Source organism: Pristiophorus japonicus, chromosome 19 (genome assembly GCF_044704955.1).
Source record: "Pristiophorus japonicus isolate sPriJap1 chromosome 19, sPriJap1.hap1, whole genome shotgun sequence".
Taxonomy (NCBI): domain Eukaryota; kingdom Metazoa; phylum Chordata; class Chondrichthyes; family Pristiophoridae; genus Pristiophorus; species Pristiophorus japonicus.
In genome coordinates this window covers 1,432,985-1,454,722 of record NC_091995.1, presented here as the reverse complement: position 1 = coordinate 1,454,722, position 21,738 = coordinate 1,432,985, and the positions used below count along the sequence as shown (strand labels likewise).

Below are 21,738 nucleotides of genomic sequence, written 5' to 3'. Positions count from 1 at the left end.
CAGTTGCATTGGGCGAAGGGAGGCCAGGGGGCTCGATAAATGTATTTGGGATAATTTGTGCGCCCCCTGCCCAACCACAACCGTTAGTCACCCACAAAAAGGGGGTGGGGCTGTGTGGATACTACGAGGAGATAGAGGCTGCCGCAGTATCATTGTATGTCGGCTTCTCACCCCCTCCGACACCGCGCCCCATAAGAACCACCACACAACCTGAGGAATTGCCATGCCCCATAACTACTAAGGGACCAGAAAATGGGATTGTACTATTCAACGAGGGTGAACTATTATATGATAATGTCAAACATCAAATTGTGCCTGTCCTGATCAATGTCTCAGGCATACGAATGCCGGAATATTGTACAGAGCAGGCAAGAAATATGTATAAAGTGTTGAGTAAAGTAGTAATGCAGCAGGCTGCCGATGCCATGGGTGGCAGTAGATTCCGAAGACAGGAGCCAGTTCATAGAACTAAGAGAGGAATAGTTAGTGATGTCGCTACTGGCTTTAATACCGGAACCTCCGTGGTAAACTCACTGGACATACAAGGGCTAAATGAAAGGGTGGAACAGCTCAGAGGGGTGATGAAGGGACTATTAGAACGGATAGAGTGGAATCAGGAAGATCAGGCCGAACTCGGGAATGAGGGTGCCGAAATCCAATTGGACGGCATCACAGTCCTGGAAGCACACGCAAAAACCATTAATCACCTCATTGACAGAGAGAAAGAGGATACCGGAAGATCTAGAGAGGGGCAACTCTGTCACGCTTACGGCCTGTGGATGGTGGGACAGATACGACACAACCTCGACCAGATCCAAAGGGGGGAGGTACCCGATTGGATAGACAGCTCGCATGTAGCTCAGTTGGCCAGCCAGAATGGGATGCTGGACAACTGTACACTGAAGGGACTGACCAGAGTGTACCCAGCGATCCCCGATTGCCAAATGGGTAGGAATACTGGGATAGGGATAGATATAGCCACCCCAGATTCTGGACCATTTCCACTGTACCAGCTGGAGAATATCGGGGTAATACGGGAAAACGCCTCTCTCTGTTACTATCTGACCACAACATCCGCCGTCCGCCGAAATGATACGCTCACCAGGATTTCCCTAGCAGGATGCAAGCAAAGGGGGGAGATCACGGTATGCCCTCACCCGGTGGGCCGAGGGGAGCTAGACGAGTGCGGGTTTAACCGAACCGACGGATGTGTACCAGAAATAGTGCCTGCACACGTGCACTTTGCGAGGGCCGGCTACGGAGGGAAGAGAAGATACTGCGTCTCTACCACCGAGCGTTCATACCGGTATAATGACCTGCAGTGCCCGATACCACAGCCAAACCTTTGCTTTGTGCCGCTGCGACCTGTCGCGATCGGGCAAGCGCATATCACCCAGGTTAGGCACCGGAAGCCCGAAGGTATCAGTGTGACCGATCAGCTCCACGATCATTTGCAGGATTATGACGAGCCACACCAGGTCCCCATCCCACATCTAACCGAGGTATTACAGGAATTAAAGCTCAGGGTGGGTCAATCCGTAAAGCTCTACCACCAACTGCAAACTAAAATTAGACTTACAAAATCAGAGTTGGTGGAGAAAGGTCTGGGACTGGGGTATGAATGTGAGCATCCATCCTTGGATTCGAATAATTTCACACATACTGGTCGGGGTACAATTGATCTTAGCAGTAACATGGGCTTATAATGGCCTGCCAGGCATGCAGGCACCACGCACAACAAAGAAGAATCCATGTCAGATCCCTGGGAATTAATAAAGCCTGTCTAACAGAGGGGCAGGAGGATTTAGCCTTCATCACTTTGATCTAAGCAACCGGGACTCCTGAAACCGCATGACTGGCCAGCGCGTTGAGGCAGGGAGTACCGGGCCGTGCACAAAATCTAATAAAGGTAGGGCGGTCGGTTAAAGGGGGATTAGGACTAGTCCCTTTACCGAAAGGGAGGAATTCTTGTAGGCATTAGGCACCTGCTGAATATTTCTAAACTCATATAGGTTTAAAGTGGCCACATATAAAATGGCTGCCCAAGCATGATGGGAACTCAGTTAGTCAAGCAATGAACTGTTGACTGAGGCTGACCAAGCAATGACCTAGTGAGGCCCACTACCGGAAATGCCTTGGATCATCCGCTTGAGACAAGATAACGAACCATTATAGTACCTGGTATGGAATGTCCTTAATCAAGGACTTCGCACAGCAGAGCCCCGAGGAACAGAGATAAGGAGGGGCCTGCCTCACATAACGAGGTCATTAATCAGCCCGAGCTGACAAGAACCGAACATACAGCCCCTGAGGTATCAGGGGAATTCTATTGGGTTAAAGAAACCTATATGTAATCGATAATCGTTATGATTGGATTGTGTCCAGCCGAAGTGGGCTGAGTAGCTGTAATGAATTATTGTAAAACATATAAATATCAATGAATTTCTTTGTTCGGTGGAGAGAGGTGCCTGGATCTAGACCAGAGGCTTCGTCCCCGCTGGCGTAATAAAAGGCTGCTTTGGCGTTGGAACCGACTCTGAGTGTTGAGTGATTCTTCCAAGAAAACATTCACGCTAACACTCCTTAATACCTCTTTGACCAAGCTTTTGTCCCAATATCTCCTTATGTGGCTCAGTAGCAAATTTTGTCTGATACCATTCCTGTGAGGCACCTTGGGCATTTTACTTTGTTAAATACAAGTTGTTGCTGGTGTTGTATAGCGATTGATCACATTCTCAGGATGTTCCAAAAGCTCATCAGCCATATTACGCACATCATGATCCCACTCACAGAAACAAAATGGACAACCATTCAGTCTTGTCTTGCTGATGTTGGCTGAGATAAAAGTTTACGTGAAGACTCACGGGTTTCTGCCTGTTCACAATCAGGAAATTGAGCCCAAAATGGTGGAGATGGGATCCTGCCCAAATGATCGCGTAAACCTAATAATCATAATCCTGAACCTAAAATCAGCCATGAATCAGTGCAATCAAGGAGCGTAACTGCAACAGAACCAATGAAGCCTCAAGGTGCTTTCTTTTATTCGTTCCTGAAATGTGGGTGTCATGGCAAGGCCAGCATTTATTGCCCAGCCCTAATTGCCCTGGAGAAGGTGCTGGTGAACTGCCTTCTTGAACCGCTGCAGTCCGTGTGGTGAAGGTGCTCCCAGTTCTGTTAGGGAGGGAGTTCCAGGATTTTGACTCAGCCACAATGAAGGAATGGCGATATATTTCCAAGTCAGGGTGGTGTGTGACTTGGAGGTGATGGAGTGCCCATGCACCGACAGCCCTTGTCCTTCTAGGTGGTAGAGGTCGCGGGTTTGGGAGGTGCTGTCGAGGAAGCTTTGGCCCTACCAGCTACAAGATGCCCTGCAGCCAGGGTGCGCCGGTGGTGGAGGGAGTGAATGTTTATGATGGTGGATGGGGCGCCGATCAAGCGGGCTGTTTTGTCTTGGATGGTGTCGAGCATCTTGAGAGTTGTTGGAGCTTCACTCATCCAGGCAAGTGGAGAGTATTCCATCACACTCCTGACTTGTGCCTTGGAGATGGTGGAAAGGCTTTGGGGAGTCAGGAGATGAGACATTCGCCACAGAATACCCAGCCTCTGACCTGCTCTTGCAGCCACAGTATTTATGTGGCTGGTCCAGTTAAGTTTCTGGTCAATGGTGTGTCCCAAGATGTTGATGGTGGGGGATGGTAATGCCATTGAACATATGAACAGAAGTAGCAGCAGCTGGAGTCGGCCACTTGGCCCTTCAAGCCAACTTCGCCATTCAACAAGACCATGGCTGATCTTCTATCTCAACTCCACCTTCCCACACTATCCCATATCCCTTAGTTCCCTTTTTTCCCAAAAATATAAAGTCTTCTGTCTTGAATGTACTCAACGTCTCAGCATGCACAGCTCTCTGGGGTAATGAATTCCTAAGATTCACAACTCTTTGAGTGAAGAAATTTCTCCTTATCTCAGTTCTACATGGCCGAACTTTATTTTGAGACTGTGATCCCACGTTGTAGATTCCCCAGCCAGGGGAAACATCCTTTCAGCATTAACCCGGTCAAGGTTTTTAAAGAGTTTTTCAGAATTTTAAAACCCTCTCATTCTTCGAAGCTGTAGGGAATATAGGCCTAGTCTACTCAATCGCTCCTCATAGAGCAATGCCCACATCCCAGGAAACAGTCTGGTGAACCTTCGCTGCACTCCCTCTAAGGTAAGTATATCTTTCCTTGGATAAGGAGACCAGAACTGTACACAGTACTCCAGGTGTAGCCTCACCAGTGCCCTGTGTAATTGCATTAAGATTTCTTTACTCCTATAATCCAATTCCGTTGTAACAAAAGCTAACATACCATTTGCTTCCCTAATTCCTTGTTGTACCTGCATGTTAACTTCCTGTGATTTATATACAAGGAGACCCAGGCCCCTCTAAACGCAAACATTTACCAGTCTCTCGCCATTCAAAACATATTCTGCTTCTTTGTTTTTCCTACCAAAGTGGATAACTTCACACTTCCCCACATTGTGTTCCATTTGCCATGTTCTTGCCCACTCAGTCAACCTGTCTATATCTCTCGGCAGCCTCTGTGTCCTCTTCACAGTTTACTTTCCCACCCAACTTTGTATCAGAAAACTTGGACACGTTACATTCAGTTCATTCATCGAAGTCATTAACATCGATTGCAAGTAGCTGAGGCCCAAGGTGATCCTTGCGCTACCCCGCTAATTACAGTCTGCCGACCTGAAAAAGTCCCCTTTATTCCAACTCTGTTTTCTCTGAAGGGGCGGTGGTTAGACTCTCTCTTGTTGGAGATGGTCATTGCCTGGCACTTGTGTACCTTGAATGTTACTTGTCACTTATCAGCCCAAGCCTGAGTCTTGCTGCATGCGGGCATGGACTGTTTCATTATATGAGGAGTTGTGAATGGAACTGAACACTGTGCAATCATCAGCGAACATACCCACTTCTGACCTTATGATGGAGGGAAGGTCATTGATGAAGCAACTGAAGCTGGTTGGGCCTAGAACACTGCCCTGAGGAACTCCTGCAACGATGTCCTGGGGCTCCAACATCCTGAGGATTGGCCTCCAACAACCACAACCATTTCCTTTCTGATAGGCATGACTCTAGCCAGTGGAGTGTTTTGCCCCTAATTCCCATTGACTGCAATTTTACTTGGGTGCCACACTAGGTCAAATACTGCTTTGATGTCAAGGACAGTCACTCTCATAGAAACATAGAAACATAGAAAATAGGTGCAGGAGTAGGCCATTCGGCCCTTCTAGCCTGCACCGCCATTCAATGAGTTCATGGCTGAACATGCAACTTCAGTACCCCATTCCTGCTTTCTCACCATACCCCTTGATTCCCCTAGTAGTAAGGACTTCATCTAACTCCTTTTTGAATATATTTAGTGAATTGGCCTCAACAACTTTCTGTGGTAGAGAATTCCACAGGTTCACCGCTCTCTGGGTGAAGAAATTCCTCCTCATCTCGGTCCTAAATGGCTTCCCCCTTATCCTTAGACTGTGTCCCCTGGTTCTGGACTTCCCCAACATTGGGAACATTCTTCCTGCATCTAACCTGTCTAACACCGTCAGAATTTTAAACGTTTCTATGAGGTCCCCTCTCATTCTTCTGAACTCCAGTGAATACAAGCCCAGTTGATCCAGTCTTTCTTGATAGGTCAGTCCCGCCATCCCGGGAATTAGTCTGGTGAACCTTCGCTGCACTCCCTCAATAGCAAGAATGTCCTTCCTCAGGTTAGGAGACCAAAACTGTACACAATACTCCAGGTGTGGCCTCACCAAGGCCCTGTACAATTGTAGCAACACCTCCCTGCCCTTGTACTCAAATCCCCTCGCTATGAAGGCCAACATGCCATTTGCTTCTTAACCGCCTGCTGTACCTGCATGCCAACCTTCAATGACTGATGTACCATGACACCCAGGTCTCTTTGCACCTCCCCTTTTCCTAATCTGTCACCATTCAGATAATAGTCTGTCTCTCTGTTTTTACCACCAAAGTGGATAACCTCACATTTATCCACATTATACTTCATCTGCCATGCATTTGCCCACTCACCTAACCTATCCAAGTCGCTCTGCAGCCTCATAGCATCCTCCTCGCAGCTCACACTGCCACCCAACTTAGTGTCATCCGCAAATTTGGAGATACTACATTTAATCCCCTCGTCTATATCATTAATGTACAGTGTAAACAGCTGGGGCCCCAGCACAGAACCTTGCGGTACTCCACTAGTCACTGCCTGCCATTCTGAAAAGTCCCCATTTACTCCTACTCTTTGCTTCCTGTCTGACAACCAGTTCTCAATCCATGTCAGCACACTACCCCCAATCCCATGTGCTTTAACTTTGCACATTAATCTCTTGTGTGGGACCTTGTCGAAAGCCTTCTGAAAGTCCAAATATACCACATCAACTGGTTCTCCCTTGTCCACTCTACTGGAAACATCCTCAAAAAATTCCAGAAGATTTGTCAAGCATGATTTCCCTTTCACAAATCCATGCTGACTTGGACCTATCATATTACCTCTTTCCAAATGCGCTGCTATGACATCCTTAATAATTGATTCCATCATTTTACCCACTACAGAGGTCAGGCTGACCGGTCTATAATTCCCTGTTTTCTCTCTCCCTCCTTTTTTAAAAAGTGGGGTTACATTGGCTACCCTCCACTCCATAGGAACTGATCCAGAATCAATGGAATGTTGGAAAATGACTGTCAATGCATCCACTATTTCCAAGGCCACCTCCTTAAGTACTCTGGGATGCAGTCCATCAGGCCCTGGGGATTTATCGGCCTTCAATCCCATCAATTTCCCCAACACAATTTCCCGACTAATAAGGATTTTCCTCAGTTCCTCCTCCTTACTAGACCATCCGACCCCTTTTATATCCGGAAGGTTGTTTGTGTCCTCCTCAGTGAATACCGAACCAAAGTACTTGTTCAATTGGTCCGCCATTTCTTTGTTCCCCGTTATGACTTCCCCTGATTCTGACTGCAGGGGACCTACGTTTGTCTTTACTAACCTTTTTCTCTTTACATATCTATAGAAACTTTTGCAATCCGTCTTAATGTTCCCTGCAAGCTTCTTCTCGTACTCCATTTTCCCTGCCCTAATCAAACCCTTTGTCCTCCTCTGCTGAGTTCTAAATTTCTCCCAGTCCCCGGGTTCGCTGCTATTTCTGGCCAATTTGTATGCCACTTCCTTGGCTTTAATGCTATCCCTGATTTCCCTTGATAGCCACGGTTGAGCCACCTTCCCTTTTTTATTTTTACGACAGACAGGAATGTACAATTGTTGTAGTTCATCCATGCGGTCTCTAAATGTCTGCCATTGCCCATCCACAGTCAACCCCTTCAGTATCATTCGCCAATCTATCCTAGCCAATTCACGCCTCATACCTTCAAAGTTACCCTTCTTTAAGTTCTGGACCATGGTCTCTGAATTAACTGTTTCATTCTCCATCCTAATGCAGAATTCCACCATATTATGGTCACTCTTCCCCAAGGGGCCTCGCACAACGAGATTGCTAATTAATCCTCTCTCATTACACAACACCCAGTCTAAGATGGCCTCCCCCCTGGTTGGTTCCTCGACATATTGGTCTAAAAAACCATCCCTTATGCACTCCAGGAAATCCTCCTCCACCGTATTGCTTCCAGTTTGGTTAACCCAATCTATGTGCATATTAAAGTCACCCATTATAACTGCTGCACCTTTATTGCACGCACCCCTAATTTCATGTTTGATGCCCTCCCCAACATCACTACTACTGTTTGGAGGTCTGTACACAACTCCCACTAACGTTTTTTGCCCTTTGGTATTCTGCAGCTCTACCCACATAGATTCCACATCATCCAAGCTAATGTCCTTCCGAACTATTGCCTTAATTTGCTCCTTAACCAGCAATGCTACCCCACCTCCTTTTCCTTTTATTCTATCTTTCCTGAATGTTGAATACCCCTGGATGTTGAGTTCCCAGCCCTGATCATCCTGGAGCCACGTCTCCGTAATCCCAATCACATCATATTTGTTAACATCTATTTGCACAGTTAATTCATCCACCTTATTGCGGATACTCCTTGCATTAAGACACAAAGCCTTCAGGCTTGTTTTTTTTAACACCCTTTGTCCTTTTAGAATTTTGCTGTACAGTGGCCCTTTTTGTTCTTTGCCTTGGGTTTCTCTGCCCTCCACTTTTCCTCATCTCCTTTCTGTCTTTTGCTTTTGCCTCCTTTTTGTTTCCCTCTGTCTCCCTGCATTGGTTCCCATCCCCCTGCCATATTAGTTTAAATCCTCCCCAACAGCACTCGCAAACACTCCCCCTCGGACATTGGTTCCGGTCCTGCCCAGGGGCAGACCGTCCGATTTGTGCTGGTCCCACCTCCCCCAGAACCGGTTCCAATGCCCCAGGAATTTGAATCCCTCCCTGCTGCACCACTGCTCAAGCCACGTATTCATCTGCACTATCCTGCGATTCCTACTCTGACTATCACGTGGCACTGGTAGCAATCACGAGATTACTACTTTTGAGGTCTTACTTTTTAATTTATCTCCTAGCTCCTTAAATTCGTTTCGTAGGACCTCATCCCTCTTTTTACCTATGTCGTTGGTACCAATGTGCACCATGACAACTGGCTGTTCTCCCTCCCTTTTTAGAATGTCCTGCACCCGCTCCGAGACATCCTTGACCCTTGCACCAGGGAGGCAACATACCATCCTGGAGTCTCGGTTGCGGCCGCAGAAACGCCTATCTATTCCCCTCACCATTGAATCCCCAATCACTATTGCTCACCCACTCTTTTTCCTGTCCTCCTGTGCAGCAGAGCCAGCCACGGTGCCATGAACTTGGCTGCTGCTGTCCTCCCCTGATGAGTCATCCCCCTCAACAGTACCCAAAGCAGTGTATCTGTTTTGCAGGGGGATGACCACATGGGACTCCTACACTACCTTCCTTGCACTGCTCTTCCTGTTTGTCTTCCATTCCCTATCTGGCTGTGGACCCTTTCCCTGCGGTACGACCAACTCGCTACACGTGATACTCACGTCATTCTCAGCATCGTGGATGCTCCAGAGTGAATCCACCCTCAGCTCCAACTTCGCAACGCGGACCGTCAGGAGCTTGAGGTGGACACACTTCCTGCAGATATAGTCGTCAGGGACACTGGTGTCGTCCCGGAGTTCCCACATGGTACAGGAGGAGCATAACACCCGACCGAGCTCTCTTGCCATGACTTAACCCTTAGATACACTTAAATTGGCAACAACAATGTTAAAAGTTACTCACTGATATAGAAGAGAAAAAATAAAAACTACTCACCAATCACCAGCCAATCACTTACCCTCACCTCACCTCTGGAATTCAGCTCTTATGCCCATGTTTGGACCATAACTGTAATAAGGTATGGAATCCAGTGGTCCTAGCAGAACCCAAACTGACCATCGATGAGCAGGTTATTGGTAAGTGGCGCTTGATAGCACTGTTGATGACCCCACACATTGCTGAAGATTGAGAGTAGATTGATGGGGCGGTAGTTGTCCAGATTGGATGTGTCCAGCTTTTTGTGGACAGGATATACCCGGGCAATTTTTCACTTTGTCAGCTAGATGTCAGTGTTGTAGCTGTATAGGAACAGCTTGGCTCGAGGTGTGGCTAGTTTTGGAACACAAGTCTTCAGCACTAACCAATATTTATCCCTCAATCAACATCACTAAAACTGATTATCTGGACATTATCACATTGCTGTTTGTGGGAGCTTGCTGTGCGCAAATTGGCTGCTGCGTTTCCCACATTACAACAGTGGCTGCACTTCAAAAAAATACTTAATTGGCTGTAAAGCGCTTTGGGATGAATGGTGGCCATGAAAGGCGCTATATAAATGCAAGTCTTTCTTTCCTATCATCGCCTTGGTTGTCGGGATCCATAACTTTTGCTGTATCGCGTGCATGCAACTGTTTCTGGATATCACATGGCGTGAATCGAATTCGCTGAAGACTGGCTTCTGTGATTGTGGGGGCCTCAGGAGGAGGCCGAGATGGATCATTCACTCGGCACTTGTGGCTGAAGATGGTTGCAAACACTTCAGCCTTGTCTTCTTGTTTGCCATTGTTGAGGTTGGCGATGTTCACAGAGCCTCCTCCTCCCATTAGTTAATTCACTTATGCGCAATTCCCTGCAATTTTTGAAGTCGTTTAACTTGTTTACGCCCAAATTACATGAGTATCTGGGCACGAATCAAGAGGAAGCTCTGAACCCAAGTGAGCGTCCATGTTCATGTTCCTTCACCCTCCCCCGCCCGGCCCCTCCAACCTCCCCGCCCCCTCCCGAATCACGAGACAAGGCAGAAGAGGGTTTGGTTTGATGTTTTATAATGCTGGATCCTGGAGTAGTCTGAACACACGTTATTCTCACCTTTATGTCAGAACACTATAAACTCAGGTAATTAACTGACATTTATGGGGGAGGGTAAAGGGTTACATCTTGCAAACATGGAATGAATATTAAAAGAAAACTTGCATTTCACTGACTTACTGCCAGCTTTATCCATTGTCCATTTCTAATTCACATTTAGAATGGAAACTGTCCATGTAAACTAGTCACGCTGTAATTACACCCTCCCACCAGTGGAGGCACTGCAGCACCTCCACTGGCAGGTGATACAGGAACAACAGAATAAGTTTACATTATAAATGGTGACCATAGGAATTTATATTGGAAATAGAAAAAGGACAGAATATACGATGTGAAGGTAGGGATTCATTTCATCCACAAGCCCTGGTCTAATTATTTATTACCCACTCACCCACACCCTCCAAACCCGCTCCTAATTCAAAGCCAATGAAGGGATTACATATGACCCGGTTAACCATTCCTCCTTATGGACCCCAATTGTCCCCAACCCCTTTTTTCCGGTGCATTTACTGTAAATGCGCCGATTTGCGCGCTGGAAACGGCGCCGGAAAAAAAGTGGCCCCATCCTGCCCGCTCTGCCGAGTCTCCGGTGTCCCAGCGTGGTGTCGATAGTGAAGTGGGGGGGGGGGTTGGGGGGGGAGCAATAGGCCAGCGCAGAAAGCACTTCCGGCAGCTGCGCGCATGCGCAGTGAGGTCTGCGCGCATGCTCCTGCCCTCCCAATGTGTCCTGCGGGCTGTGAGCAGAACCCGATGCTCGCAGCCCCGATCCCCGGCCGAAGGGATGCCCCAATGTTTGCCGCACCCTATCCCCGGCTGAGTGGCCTCCCGCAACGGCCGGCCCACTGACTTCCCGGGCCGAGGTAGGACTTCAGTTTTATTTATTATTTATTTATGGTTGTGCTTTGTTTCGTGAGAAGAGTTTTGTGGTTTTTGGGGGTGTGGGAGGGGGGGGGGGGGCATGAAGAGTTTTTATTTGGGGGTGGAGGGAAGAAAGACAGTTTTGATAGGGGAGGGGGGGGGGATCTTTAAAAATAAACTTAATTCTGGCATAAAGGTAGGACTTCTATCTTTTATTTGTTATTGATTGATTGCTTATTACTTTTTGTGGTTTGTTTAATATAGTAACATAGAAAATAAAAACATAGAAAAATAGGTGCAGGAGTAGGCCATTCGGCCCTTCGAGCCTGCACCACCATTCAATAAGATCATGGCTTATCATTCACCTCAGTACCCCTTTCCTGCTTTCTCTCCATACCCCTTGATCCCTTTAGCCGTGAGGGCCATATCTAACTCCCTTTTGAATATATCTAACGAACTGGCCTCAACAACTCTCTGCGGCAGGGAATTCCACAGGTTCACCACTCTCTGGGTGAAGAAGTTTCTCATCTCAGTCCTAAATGGCTTACCCCTTATCCTAAGACTGTGTCCCCTGGTTCTGGACTTCCCCAACATCGGGAACATTCTTCCTGCATCTAACCTGTCCAATCCCGTCAGAATTTTATATGTTTCTATGAGATCCCCTCTCATTCTTCTAAATTCCAGTGAATATAAGTCTAGTTGATCTAGTCTTTCTTCATATGTCAGTCCTGTCATCCCGGGAATCAGTCTGTTAAACCTTTGTTGAACTCCCTCAATAGCAAGAACGTCCTTCCTCAGATTAGAGACCAAAACTGAACACAATATTCCAGGTGAGGCCTTACCAAGGCCCTGTACAACTGCAGTAAGATCTCCCTGCTCCTATACTCAAATCCTCTCGCTATAAAGGTCAACATGCCATTTGCTTTCTTCACTGCCTGCCGTACCTGCATGCCAACTTTCAATGACTGATGTACCATCACACACAGGTCTCATTGCACCTCCCCTTTTACAAATCTGTCACCATTCAGATAATAATCAGCCTTCCTGTTTTTACCACCAAAGTGGATAACCTCACATTTATCCACATTATACTGCATCTGCCATGTATTTGCTCACTCACCTAACGTGTCCAAGTCACCCTGCAGCCTCTTAGCATCCTCCTCACAGCTCACACTGCCGCCCAGCTTAGTGTCATCTACAAACTTGGAGATATTACATTCAATTCCTTCATGTAAATCATTAATATATATTGTAAATAGCTGGGGTCCCAGCACTAAGCCCTGCGGTACCCCACTAGTCACTGCCTGCCATTCTGAAAAGGACCCGTTTATTCCTAATCTCTGCTTCCTGTCTGCCAACCAGTTCTCAATCCATGTTGTACATTACCCCAATACCACGTGCTTTAATTTTGCACACCAATCTCTTATGTGGGACCTTGCCAAAAGCCTTTTAAAAGTCCAAATACACCACATCCACAGGCTCCCCCTTGTCCACTCTACTAGTTACATGCTCAAAAGATTCTAGAAGATTTGACAAGCATGATTTCCCTTTCATAAATCCATGCTGACTTGGACCGATCCTGTCACTGCTTTCCAAATGCGCTGCTATTACATCTTTAACAATTGATTCCAACATTTTCCCCACCATTGATGTCAGGCTGACCATTCTATAATTCCCTGTTTTCTCTCTCCCTCCTTTTTTTTAAAAACGTGGGGTTACATTAGCTACCCTCCAGTCCATAGGAACTGATCCAGAGTCTATAGAATGTTGGAAAATGATCACCCAATGCATCCACTATTTCTAGGGCCACTTCCTTAAGTACTCTGGGATGCTGACTATCAGGCCCCAGGGATTTATCAGCCTTCCACCCCATCAATTTCCCTAACACAATTTCCTGCCGAATCAGGATTTCCTTCAGTTCCTCCTTCTCGCTAGACCCTTGTACCCCTAGTATTTCCGGAAGGTTATTTGTGTCTTCCTTAGTGAAGACAGAACCAAAGTATTTGATCAATTGGTCTGCCATTTCTTTGTTCCCCATTATGACTTCAACTGATTCTGACTGTAAGGGACCTACATTTGTCTTCACTAATCTTTTTCTCTGCACTTATCTGTAGAAGCTTTTGCAGTCAGTTTTTATGTTCCCTGCAAGCTTACTCTCATATTCTATTTTCTCCCTCTTAATTAAACCCTTTGTCTTCCTCTGCTGAATTCTAAATTTCTCCCAGTCCTCAGATTTGTTGCTTTTTTTGGCCAATTTATATGCCTCTTCCTTGGATTTAACACTATCCCTAATTTCCCTTGTTAGCCAAGGTTGAGCCACCTTCCCCATTTTATTTTTATGCCAGACAGGGATGTACAATTGTTGAAGTTCATCCGTGTGACCTTTAAATGTCTGCCATTACCTATCCACCGTCAACCCTTTAAGTATCATTTGCCAGTCTATCCTAGCCAATTCACGTCTCATACCTTCGAAGTTAGCTTTCTTTAAGTTCAAGACTTTAGTCTCTGTATTAACTATGTCACTCTCCATCTTAATGAAGAATTCTACCATATTATGGTCACTCTTCTCCAAGGGGCCTCGTACAACAAGATTGTTAATTAATCCTCTCTCATTACACAACACCCAGTCTAGGATGGCCAGCTCTCTAGTTGGTTCCTTGACATATTGGTCTAGAAAACCAGCCCTTATACACTCCAGGAAATCCTCCTCCACCGTATTGCTACCAATTGGTTAGGTCAATCTATATGTAGATTAAAGTCACCCATGATAACTGCTGTACCTTTATTGCACACATCCCTAATTTCCTGTTTGATGCCATCCCCAACCTCACTATGACTGTTTGGTGGTGTGTACACAACTCCCACTAGCGTTTTTTGCCCTTTGGTATTCTGCAGCTCCACTCATACCGATTCCACCTCATCCAAGCTAATGTCCTTCTTTAATACTGCATTAATCTCTTTAACCAGCTATGCTACCCCACCTCCTTTTCCTTTTTGTCCACCTTTCCTGACTATTGAACACCCTTGGATGTTGAGTTCCCAGCCTTGGTCACCCTGGAGCCATGTCTCCGTAATCCCAATTACATCATATCCGTTTACTGCTATCTCGCAGTTAATTCATCCACCTTATTCCGAATGCTCCTCGCATTGAGTCACAGAGGCTTCAGGCTTGTTTTTTTTTAACAATCTTTGTCCTTTTAGAATTATGTTGTAGTGTAGCCCTTTTTGATCTTTGTCTTTGATTTCTCTGCCCTCCACTTTTACCTTTATCCTTCCTATCTTTTACTTCTGACATTTTACTTCCATCTGTCTCCCTGCATAGGTTCCCATCCCCCTGCCATATTAGTTTAAACGCTCCCCAACAGCACGAGCAAACACTCCCCCTAGGACATCGGTTCCAGTCCTGCCCAGGTGCAGACCGTCCGGTCTGTACTGGTCCCACCTCCCCCAGAACCGGTTCCAATGTCCCAGGAATTTGAATCCCTCCCTCTTGCACCACTCCTCTTAGCTATCCTGCTATTCCTACTCTGACTAGCACGTGGCACTGGTAGCAATCCTGAGGTTACTACCTTTGAGGGCCTACTTTTTAATTTAACTCCTAGCTCCCTAAATTCAGCTTGTAGGACCTCATCCCACTTTTTACCTATATCATTGGTACCTATATGCACCATGACAACTGGCTGTTCGCCCTTCCCCTCCAGAATGCCCTGCAGCCGCTCCGAGACATCCTTGACCTTTGCACCAAGGAGGCAACATACTATCCTGGAGTCTAGTTTGCGGCCGCAGAAACGCCTATCTATTCCCCTTACAATAGATCCCCTATCCCTATGGCTCTCCCACTCTTTCTCCTGCCCTCCTGCGCAGCAGGACCACCCATGGTGCCATGAACTTGGCTGTTGCTGCCTTCCCCTGATAAGCCATCTCCCCCAGTATCCAAAGCGGTATATCTGTTTTGGAGGGAGATGACCGCAGGGGACCTCCTGCACTACCTTCCTACCACTGCTCTGCCTGATGGTCACCCATTCCCCATCTGCCTTTGTACCCTTTACCTGCTGTGTGACCAACTCACTAAACGTGCTATCCACGACATCATCAGCATCGCGGATGCTCCAGAGTGAATCCACCCGCAGCTCCAGTTCCGCAATGCGGTTTGTCAGGAGCTGCAGCTGGACACACTTCCCACACACATAATAGTCAGGGACACTGGTAGTGGCCCTGATTTCCCACATAGCACAGGAGGAGCTCTGTAAGTCTTGGTGTAGTGCAGGTCCCCAGCTTCCTTGTATTTTTTATTTGTTATTGAATGCTTATTTTTGTGCTTTGTTTAGTGCTTTGAAAGTCTTGGTGCTTTTAATGTACTAACCTGCGCCGAATTCTTAACTGCCCGCAATGTTTTTCAGAGCTGGCCACAGACGCTGACCTAAGTCGATTTGGAGTAAGTTTTAGCTGGCCAAAGTGGCATAAATGGCCAAAACTGGCGTAAGTGTCTGGGAACACCCTCTTTTGAAAAAAAAAACTGAACTGAGAAAAATCGTACCTAACTGACTTACTCTGGAGCAATTTTTTTGGGGAAAATGGCATTTTTTTAAACTTACGCCAGAAAAAACAACTTACTCCAAAAAAATTGATGCACGTCATGGCCAAAATTGTGCCCAATGTCGCTGACAATAATTTCGGGGCTATTTCTGTTGATAGCATATCTAGTGGAGCAACGATCAGTTTTGGAAAATGATGGAAAACATGTATCTAAATGGTAAGCTGCTGTAAGGTCTGATGTAAGAATTTTGTCCTGTGTGTTAGGTGGTGTGAAGCAGGTCGAGCTGGAGGTATCCAGCACAGAGAGACCGTGAAACTCCACTGGACTACTGAACAGCAATTCAGAGTTCTGCAGCCGAAGGCAGGCTTTCCCAATCGTGGATCAGTAAGTGACCGTTTCTACTGTAATGTACAGGCCCTCAAATCTGCCACCAAGCACATGGTCTATAGAGCTGTAGTAATACCCGCCCTCCTGAATGGCTCAGAGACATGGACCATGTACAGTAGACAGCTCAAATCGCTGGAGAAATACCATCACCGATATCTCCACAAGATCCTGCAAAGTCCCTGGGAGGTCAGACGCACCAACGTTAGCGTCCTCGATCCGGCCAACATCCCCAACATTGAGGCACTGACCACACTCGACCAGCTCCGTTGGGCGGGCCACATTGTTCGCATGCCTGACACAAGACCCCCAAAGCAAGCGCTCTACTAGGAACTCCTACACAGCAAGCGAACCCCAGGTGGGCACAGGAAACGTTACAGGGACACCCTCAAAGCCTCCTTGATAAAATGCAACATCCCCACCGACACCTGGGAGTCCCTGGCCAAAGACCGCTCTAAGTGGAGGAAGAGCATCCGGGAGGGCGCCTCGAGTCTCATCGCGGAGAGGATGCAGAAAGCAAGCGCAGGCATACGGAAGGAGCGTGCGGCAAACCAGTCCCACCCACCCTTTCCTCCAACCACTGTCTGTCCCACCTGTGACAGAGACTGTAATTCCCGTATTAGTCTGTTCAGCCACCTGAGAACTCACTTTTAGAGTGGAAGCAAGTCTTCCTCGATTTCGAGGGACTGCCTATGATGATGATGATGTACTTTAGTGCAATGGAATGTACTGATATTAAATCACTGTTACTGCCAGATGATGGATCTGCTTATTTCTGTACAATTACAAAAATGATTTTCTGTATTTTTCGATGTTTACACAATTCAATATTTTAAGCATTTTTTGTAAGGTGTTACCTTTCAATTCTGTCCATGTATAGAAAACACCATTCCATCGTTCGAACCAGTAGAGGAGAGATGCAATTATTGCAATAGCAAGGAGAGTCGTGAGTATCCACAAAGCCACACACCATCCAGAGACTCCCATCTCCGGAGGGAAAAACTCATCTGTAAATCAACAAACAAACTTATCTGTTGTAGAACTAAGATACCATTGACATGTCAAACAATAAATCAATCAGACTGATGAATGTGTCCATGTGAACATTTCATAACTATGTCATAACCCCTCTGTACAGGAGGGCTAGGCACTGACCTGCGATCTCAATAATCCCTTCTCTTTCCCCGAAGATCAGTCTGTTCCTGATCAGACACGAGTAGCTTTCCCCAAGACCCTTTGTGATGTTGATGTGATTTTCCACACTCACAGCTCCGCTGGGCTTGACAGTATTCAGGGTTTTCGATGGTGTAGAAATGTTCAATCCACCTGTGTACCTCCAGGATACCTCAGGGGCTGGGTACCATCCACTGGATTTACACACAAGACTCTCCACTCTCTCATGGAACCCTCCAACATGGATTTCAGGTTGACTCCCAAATGCTACAAATATAGAAAATAAACTGCATATTATTTTATTCTACCAATACACGGATAAATACGGTCCAAGCAGTGTATAATTATTGAACGGGCCGGTACAGGAGAGGATTTTAATAGGGTTTTCTTCCAGGAAGGACTGTTGTCCTTGATCTTTGCCATCAGTTGGTACAGATATAGTACTGGGTCAAAATTGTGACAATTGCAACGGAAGTTGTTAGAAAGTTTAGACGCACACACAGACACGAGCAAAAAGGAAATAAAAATAATCAGACTGAAGTAGTATAAAATACCGTTACAATTTGGTGACCTGTGGCGAGATTGCCTCTACACTGTTGAGAAGTGAAGTTCTCCATGAATTATCTCTAAGATTGAAGTTACTGCCTGTCGGAAATCTACAGTTTCGCAGATTTTTATTTGTTCTTGCGATCCATTTTAGCAAAAAGAATGAGGAGAGGACATACACTAGAGGGTACAATCTTGAAGGGGATGCATGAACAGAGAGACCTGGGGGGTATGTGCGTGCAAATTGTTGAAGGTGGCACGGCAGGTTGAGAAGCAGTTAAGAAAGCTTATGGGATCCTGGCCTTCATGAATAGAGGTATAGAGTACAAAAGTGTGAAAATTATGATGAACCTGCATACACCATTGGTTCGGCCTCAACTGGAGTACTGTGTCCAATTCTGGGCACGGCATTTTAAGGAAGGACGTGAAGGCCTTACAAGGGTGCAGGAAAGATTTACGAGAATGATTCCAGGGATGAGGGACTTCAGTTACATGGATAGACTGGTGAAGCAGGAGTTGTTCTCCTTAGAGCAGAGAAGGTTGTCTACCCTCCTCAAATCTCCTCTCAGAGTAGATACAGACAAACTTTTCCCATTGAAGGAAGGTTGGAGAACCAGAGGGCAAAGATTTAAGCTGATTGGCAGAAGAACAAAAGGCAACATATGAATCCTTTTTACACTCCGAGTGGTTAGGATCTGGAGTGCGTTGCCTGAAAGAGGCAGATTATATTGTGGCTTTCAAAATGGAATTGGCTAAGTACCTGAAGGAAAAAAAATGGCAGAGCTATGGGGAAAGGGTGGGGCAGTGGGACAAGCTGAAGTGCTTTTACAGAGAGCCGGCACGGGCGAGCCGAAACACAACCAACAATGTCTCCACAAGATCCTGCAAATCCCCTGGGAGGTTAGACGCACCAACGTCTGTGTTCTCGATCAGGCCAACAGCCCCAGCATCGAAGCACTGACCACAATCGACCAGCTCCGCTGGGCGGGCCACGTTGTCCGCATGCCGGAAACGAGACTCCCAAAGCAAGCGCTCTACTTGGAACTCCTACACGGCAAGCGAGCCCCAGGTGGGCAGAGGAAACGTTTCAAGGAGACTATGAAGGTACGAGGGCAGAGTTGGCTAAAGTGGACTGGGAAAATAGATTAAAGTGCAGGACGGTTGATGAACAGTGGCGTACATTTAAGGAGATATTTCACAACTCTCAAGAAAAATATATTCCAGTGAGGAGGAAAGGGTGTAAGAGAAAAGATAGCCATCCGTGGCTAACTAAAGAAATAAAGGACGGTATCCAATTAAAAACAAGGGCATACAGGGCCCAAGTTTCCACACGATAAAAAGCGGGCGCCCCTCCGAGCTGGGCGCCCGTTTTTCACGCCTAAAACGGCGCCGGAAAAAAGACTCGCGATTCTGGAGCGTTCTGCAGCTCCTTGTCTGTTTGGCGCGGCGCCCAGGGGGGCGGAGCCTACACTCGCGCCGATTTTGTAAGTGGGAGGGGGCGGGTACTATTTAAATTAGTTTTTTTCCTGCCGGCAACGCTGCGCGTGCGCGTTGGAGCGTTCGCGCACGCGCAGTGTGAAGGAAACATTGGCACTCGGCCATTTTTGTAGTTCTCTGTAGCTGTTTAGTTTTTGAACATTTTTTAATAAAAGTACATTGCCATCAGCACAGAGGCTTCTTGCAGCAGTGAGAAGGTGCAGGAAGCCTCAGAAAGTTGAGGCAGCCGTTTCCCGATGACCTCCCCCTTTTGCCGTCGGGAAATGGCTCCTCAATTTCTGAGGCTTCCTGCAGCCTTCTGTCTCCTTCCCTCCCTCCCTCCCGCCGTCTGGAACGGCTTCCCCCCTGCCCCTCCCCGCGTTCAGTCGGTTCCCTCACTCCCTCCCGCCCGCCTTCGGGAACGGCTGCCTCGTTTTGTGAGGCTTGCTGCAGCATTCTCCCTGGCTGAAGCACTTTCACACAGGTAGGAAGATGGTTTATTTAATCTTTTCTTTGCTTATAAATGTTTATTCAGGTTGGATTTATTTGTATAATATTTGTAGAAGTATAAATAAGGATTGATTGTAGAATTTAATGACTTCCCCCCCTCCCCCCCCCCCCCACCGCGTTCTGGACGCCTAATTTGTAACCTGCGCCTGATTTTTTAATGTGTAGAACAGGTTTTTTCGGTTCTACAAAAATCTTCACTTGCTCCATTCTAACTTAGATTGGAGTACGTTTTCACTGTGGAAACTTTGAAATCAGGCGTCAGTGGCCGGACACGCCCCCTTTTGAAGAAAAAATTCTGTTCCAAAGTGGAACTGTTCTACCTGACTAGAACTGCAGAAAAAAAATGTGGAGAATTGCGATTTCTAAGATAGTCCGTTCTCCACCAGTTGCTCCTAAAAATCAGGCGCAAATCATGTGGAAACATGGGGCCATAAAGTGGCCAAAACTAGTAGGACAGAAAATTGGGAAGCATTTAAAAGCCAGCAAAGAATGACTAAAAAAATGATTACGAAAGGGAAGATAGACTATGAAAGTAAATTAGCACAAAATATAAAAACAGATAGCAAGAGCTCCTACAGGTATATAAAAAGGAAAAGAGTGGCTAAAGTAAATGTTGTTCCCTTAGAGAACGAGACCGGGGAATTAGTAATGGGGAACATGGGCCCCAAGTTTCCACATGATTTGCTCCTGATTTTTAGGAGCAACTGGTGGAGAACGGAGTATCTTAGAAATCGGAATTCTCCACATTTAAGTTTTCTGCAGTTCTAGTCAGGTAGAACAGTTTCACTTTTGAACAGAATTTTTTTTTCAAAAGGGGACGTGTCCGGCCACTGACGCCTGATTTGACAGTTTCCACAGTGAAAACATACTCCAAACTAACTTAGAATGGAGCAAGTGAAGATTTTTGTACGCTTGAAAAAACCTTGTCTACACATTAAAAAATCAGGCGCAGGTTACAAATTAGGCGTCGGGAACGAGGTGGGGGTGGTGGGAGGGGGGGAAGGGAAGTCATTAAATTCTACAATCAATCCTTAGTTACACTTATACAAATATTATACAAATAAATCCAACCTGAATAAAAATTTATAAGCAAAGAAAAGATTAAATAAACCATGTTCCTACCTGTGTGAAAGTGCTTCAGGCAGGCCTTTCATGTTGGAGACAGGCAGCGGTGTGGGGTCAGTGTCTTGACAGCAGCGGCAGCAAGCTTCGAGCTGAGCTGCAGTGCTTGAGGCAGGCCTTCATTCTCTTCGTGGCTGGCCGCGAAGAAGCAGCACCGGACGGACCCGAGGCCATTCGGCCATGAGATATCAGTGGCTGGCCGGCAGCCGAAGAATCAACGCAGGACACACGCAGCTCATCAAGGATCTTGAGGCCATTCGGCCACGCTTTAGGGGCGGCGTCAGTGGCTGGCCGGCAGCCAAAGACTCAGCAGTGGACGGACGTGAGGCCATTCGGCCATAGGATATCAGCGGCGTCAGTGGCTGGCCGGCAGCCAAAGACTCAGCAGTGGACGGACGTGAGGCCATTCGGCCATAGGATATCAGCGGCGTCAGTGGCTGGCCGGCAGCCGAAGATACAGCAGCAGCCTTCGAGCTGTGAGGGGGACTGAGGCCATTTGGACAGGGAGAGGCAGCCACATCGACAGTTTTATATTTAAATTTGCAGAATGGGTGCTGCATTGTCAACACCACGTATTATTGCAAAGTTGAATTGGCACTCTTATTTCTCCAAACACACAGTCCTTAATTTGCATGCACCAATGCAGCACCGGTTCTGCAAGTTTAGCAGTGAAAAGCTGAACTCACTGATTTCAG

At 46.7% G+C, this 21,738-nt stretch overlaps 1 protein-coding gene across 2 annotated transcripts in view; it reads right to left on the bottom strand.

Annotated features, from left to right (window-relative positions):
* The window catches only part of LOC139229608 (butyrophilin subfamily 1 member A1-like), a 54,445-nt gene that overhangs the window by 12,505 nt on the left and 20,202 nt on the right, over nt 1–21,738 (bottom strand). For both annotated transcript variants that reach the window (XM_070861115.1, XM_070861116.1), the window contains exons 4-5: nt 17,372–17,656; nt 17,074–17,223 (exon numbers count right to left, since the gene is read on the bottom strand). In XM_070861115.1, the coding sequence (XP_070717216.1) occupies nt 17,074–17,223; nt 17,372–17,656 (435 nt within the window). The remainder of the gene's footprint in view (nt 1–17,073; nt 17,224–17,371; nt 17,657–21,738) is intronic.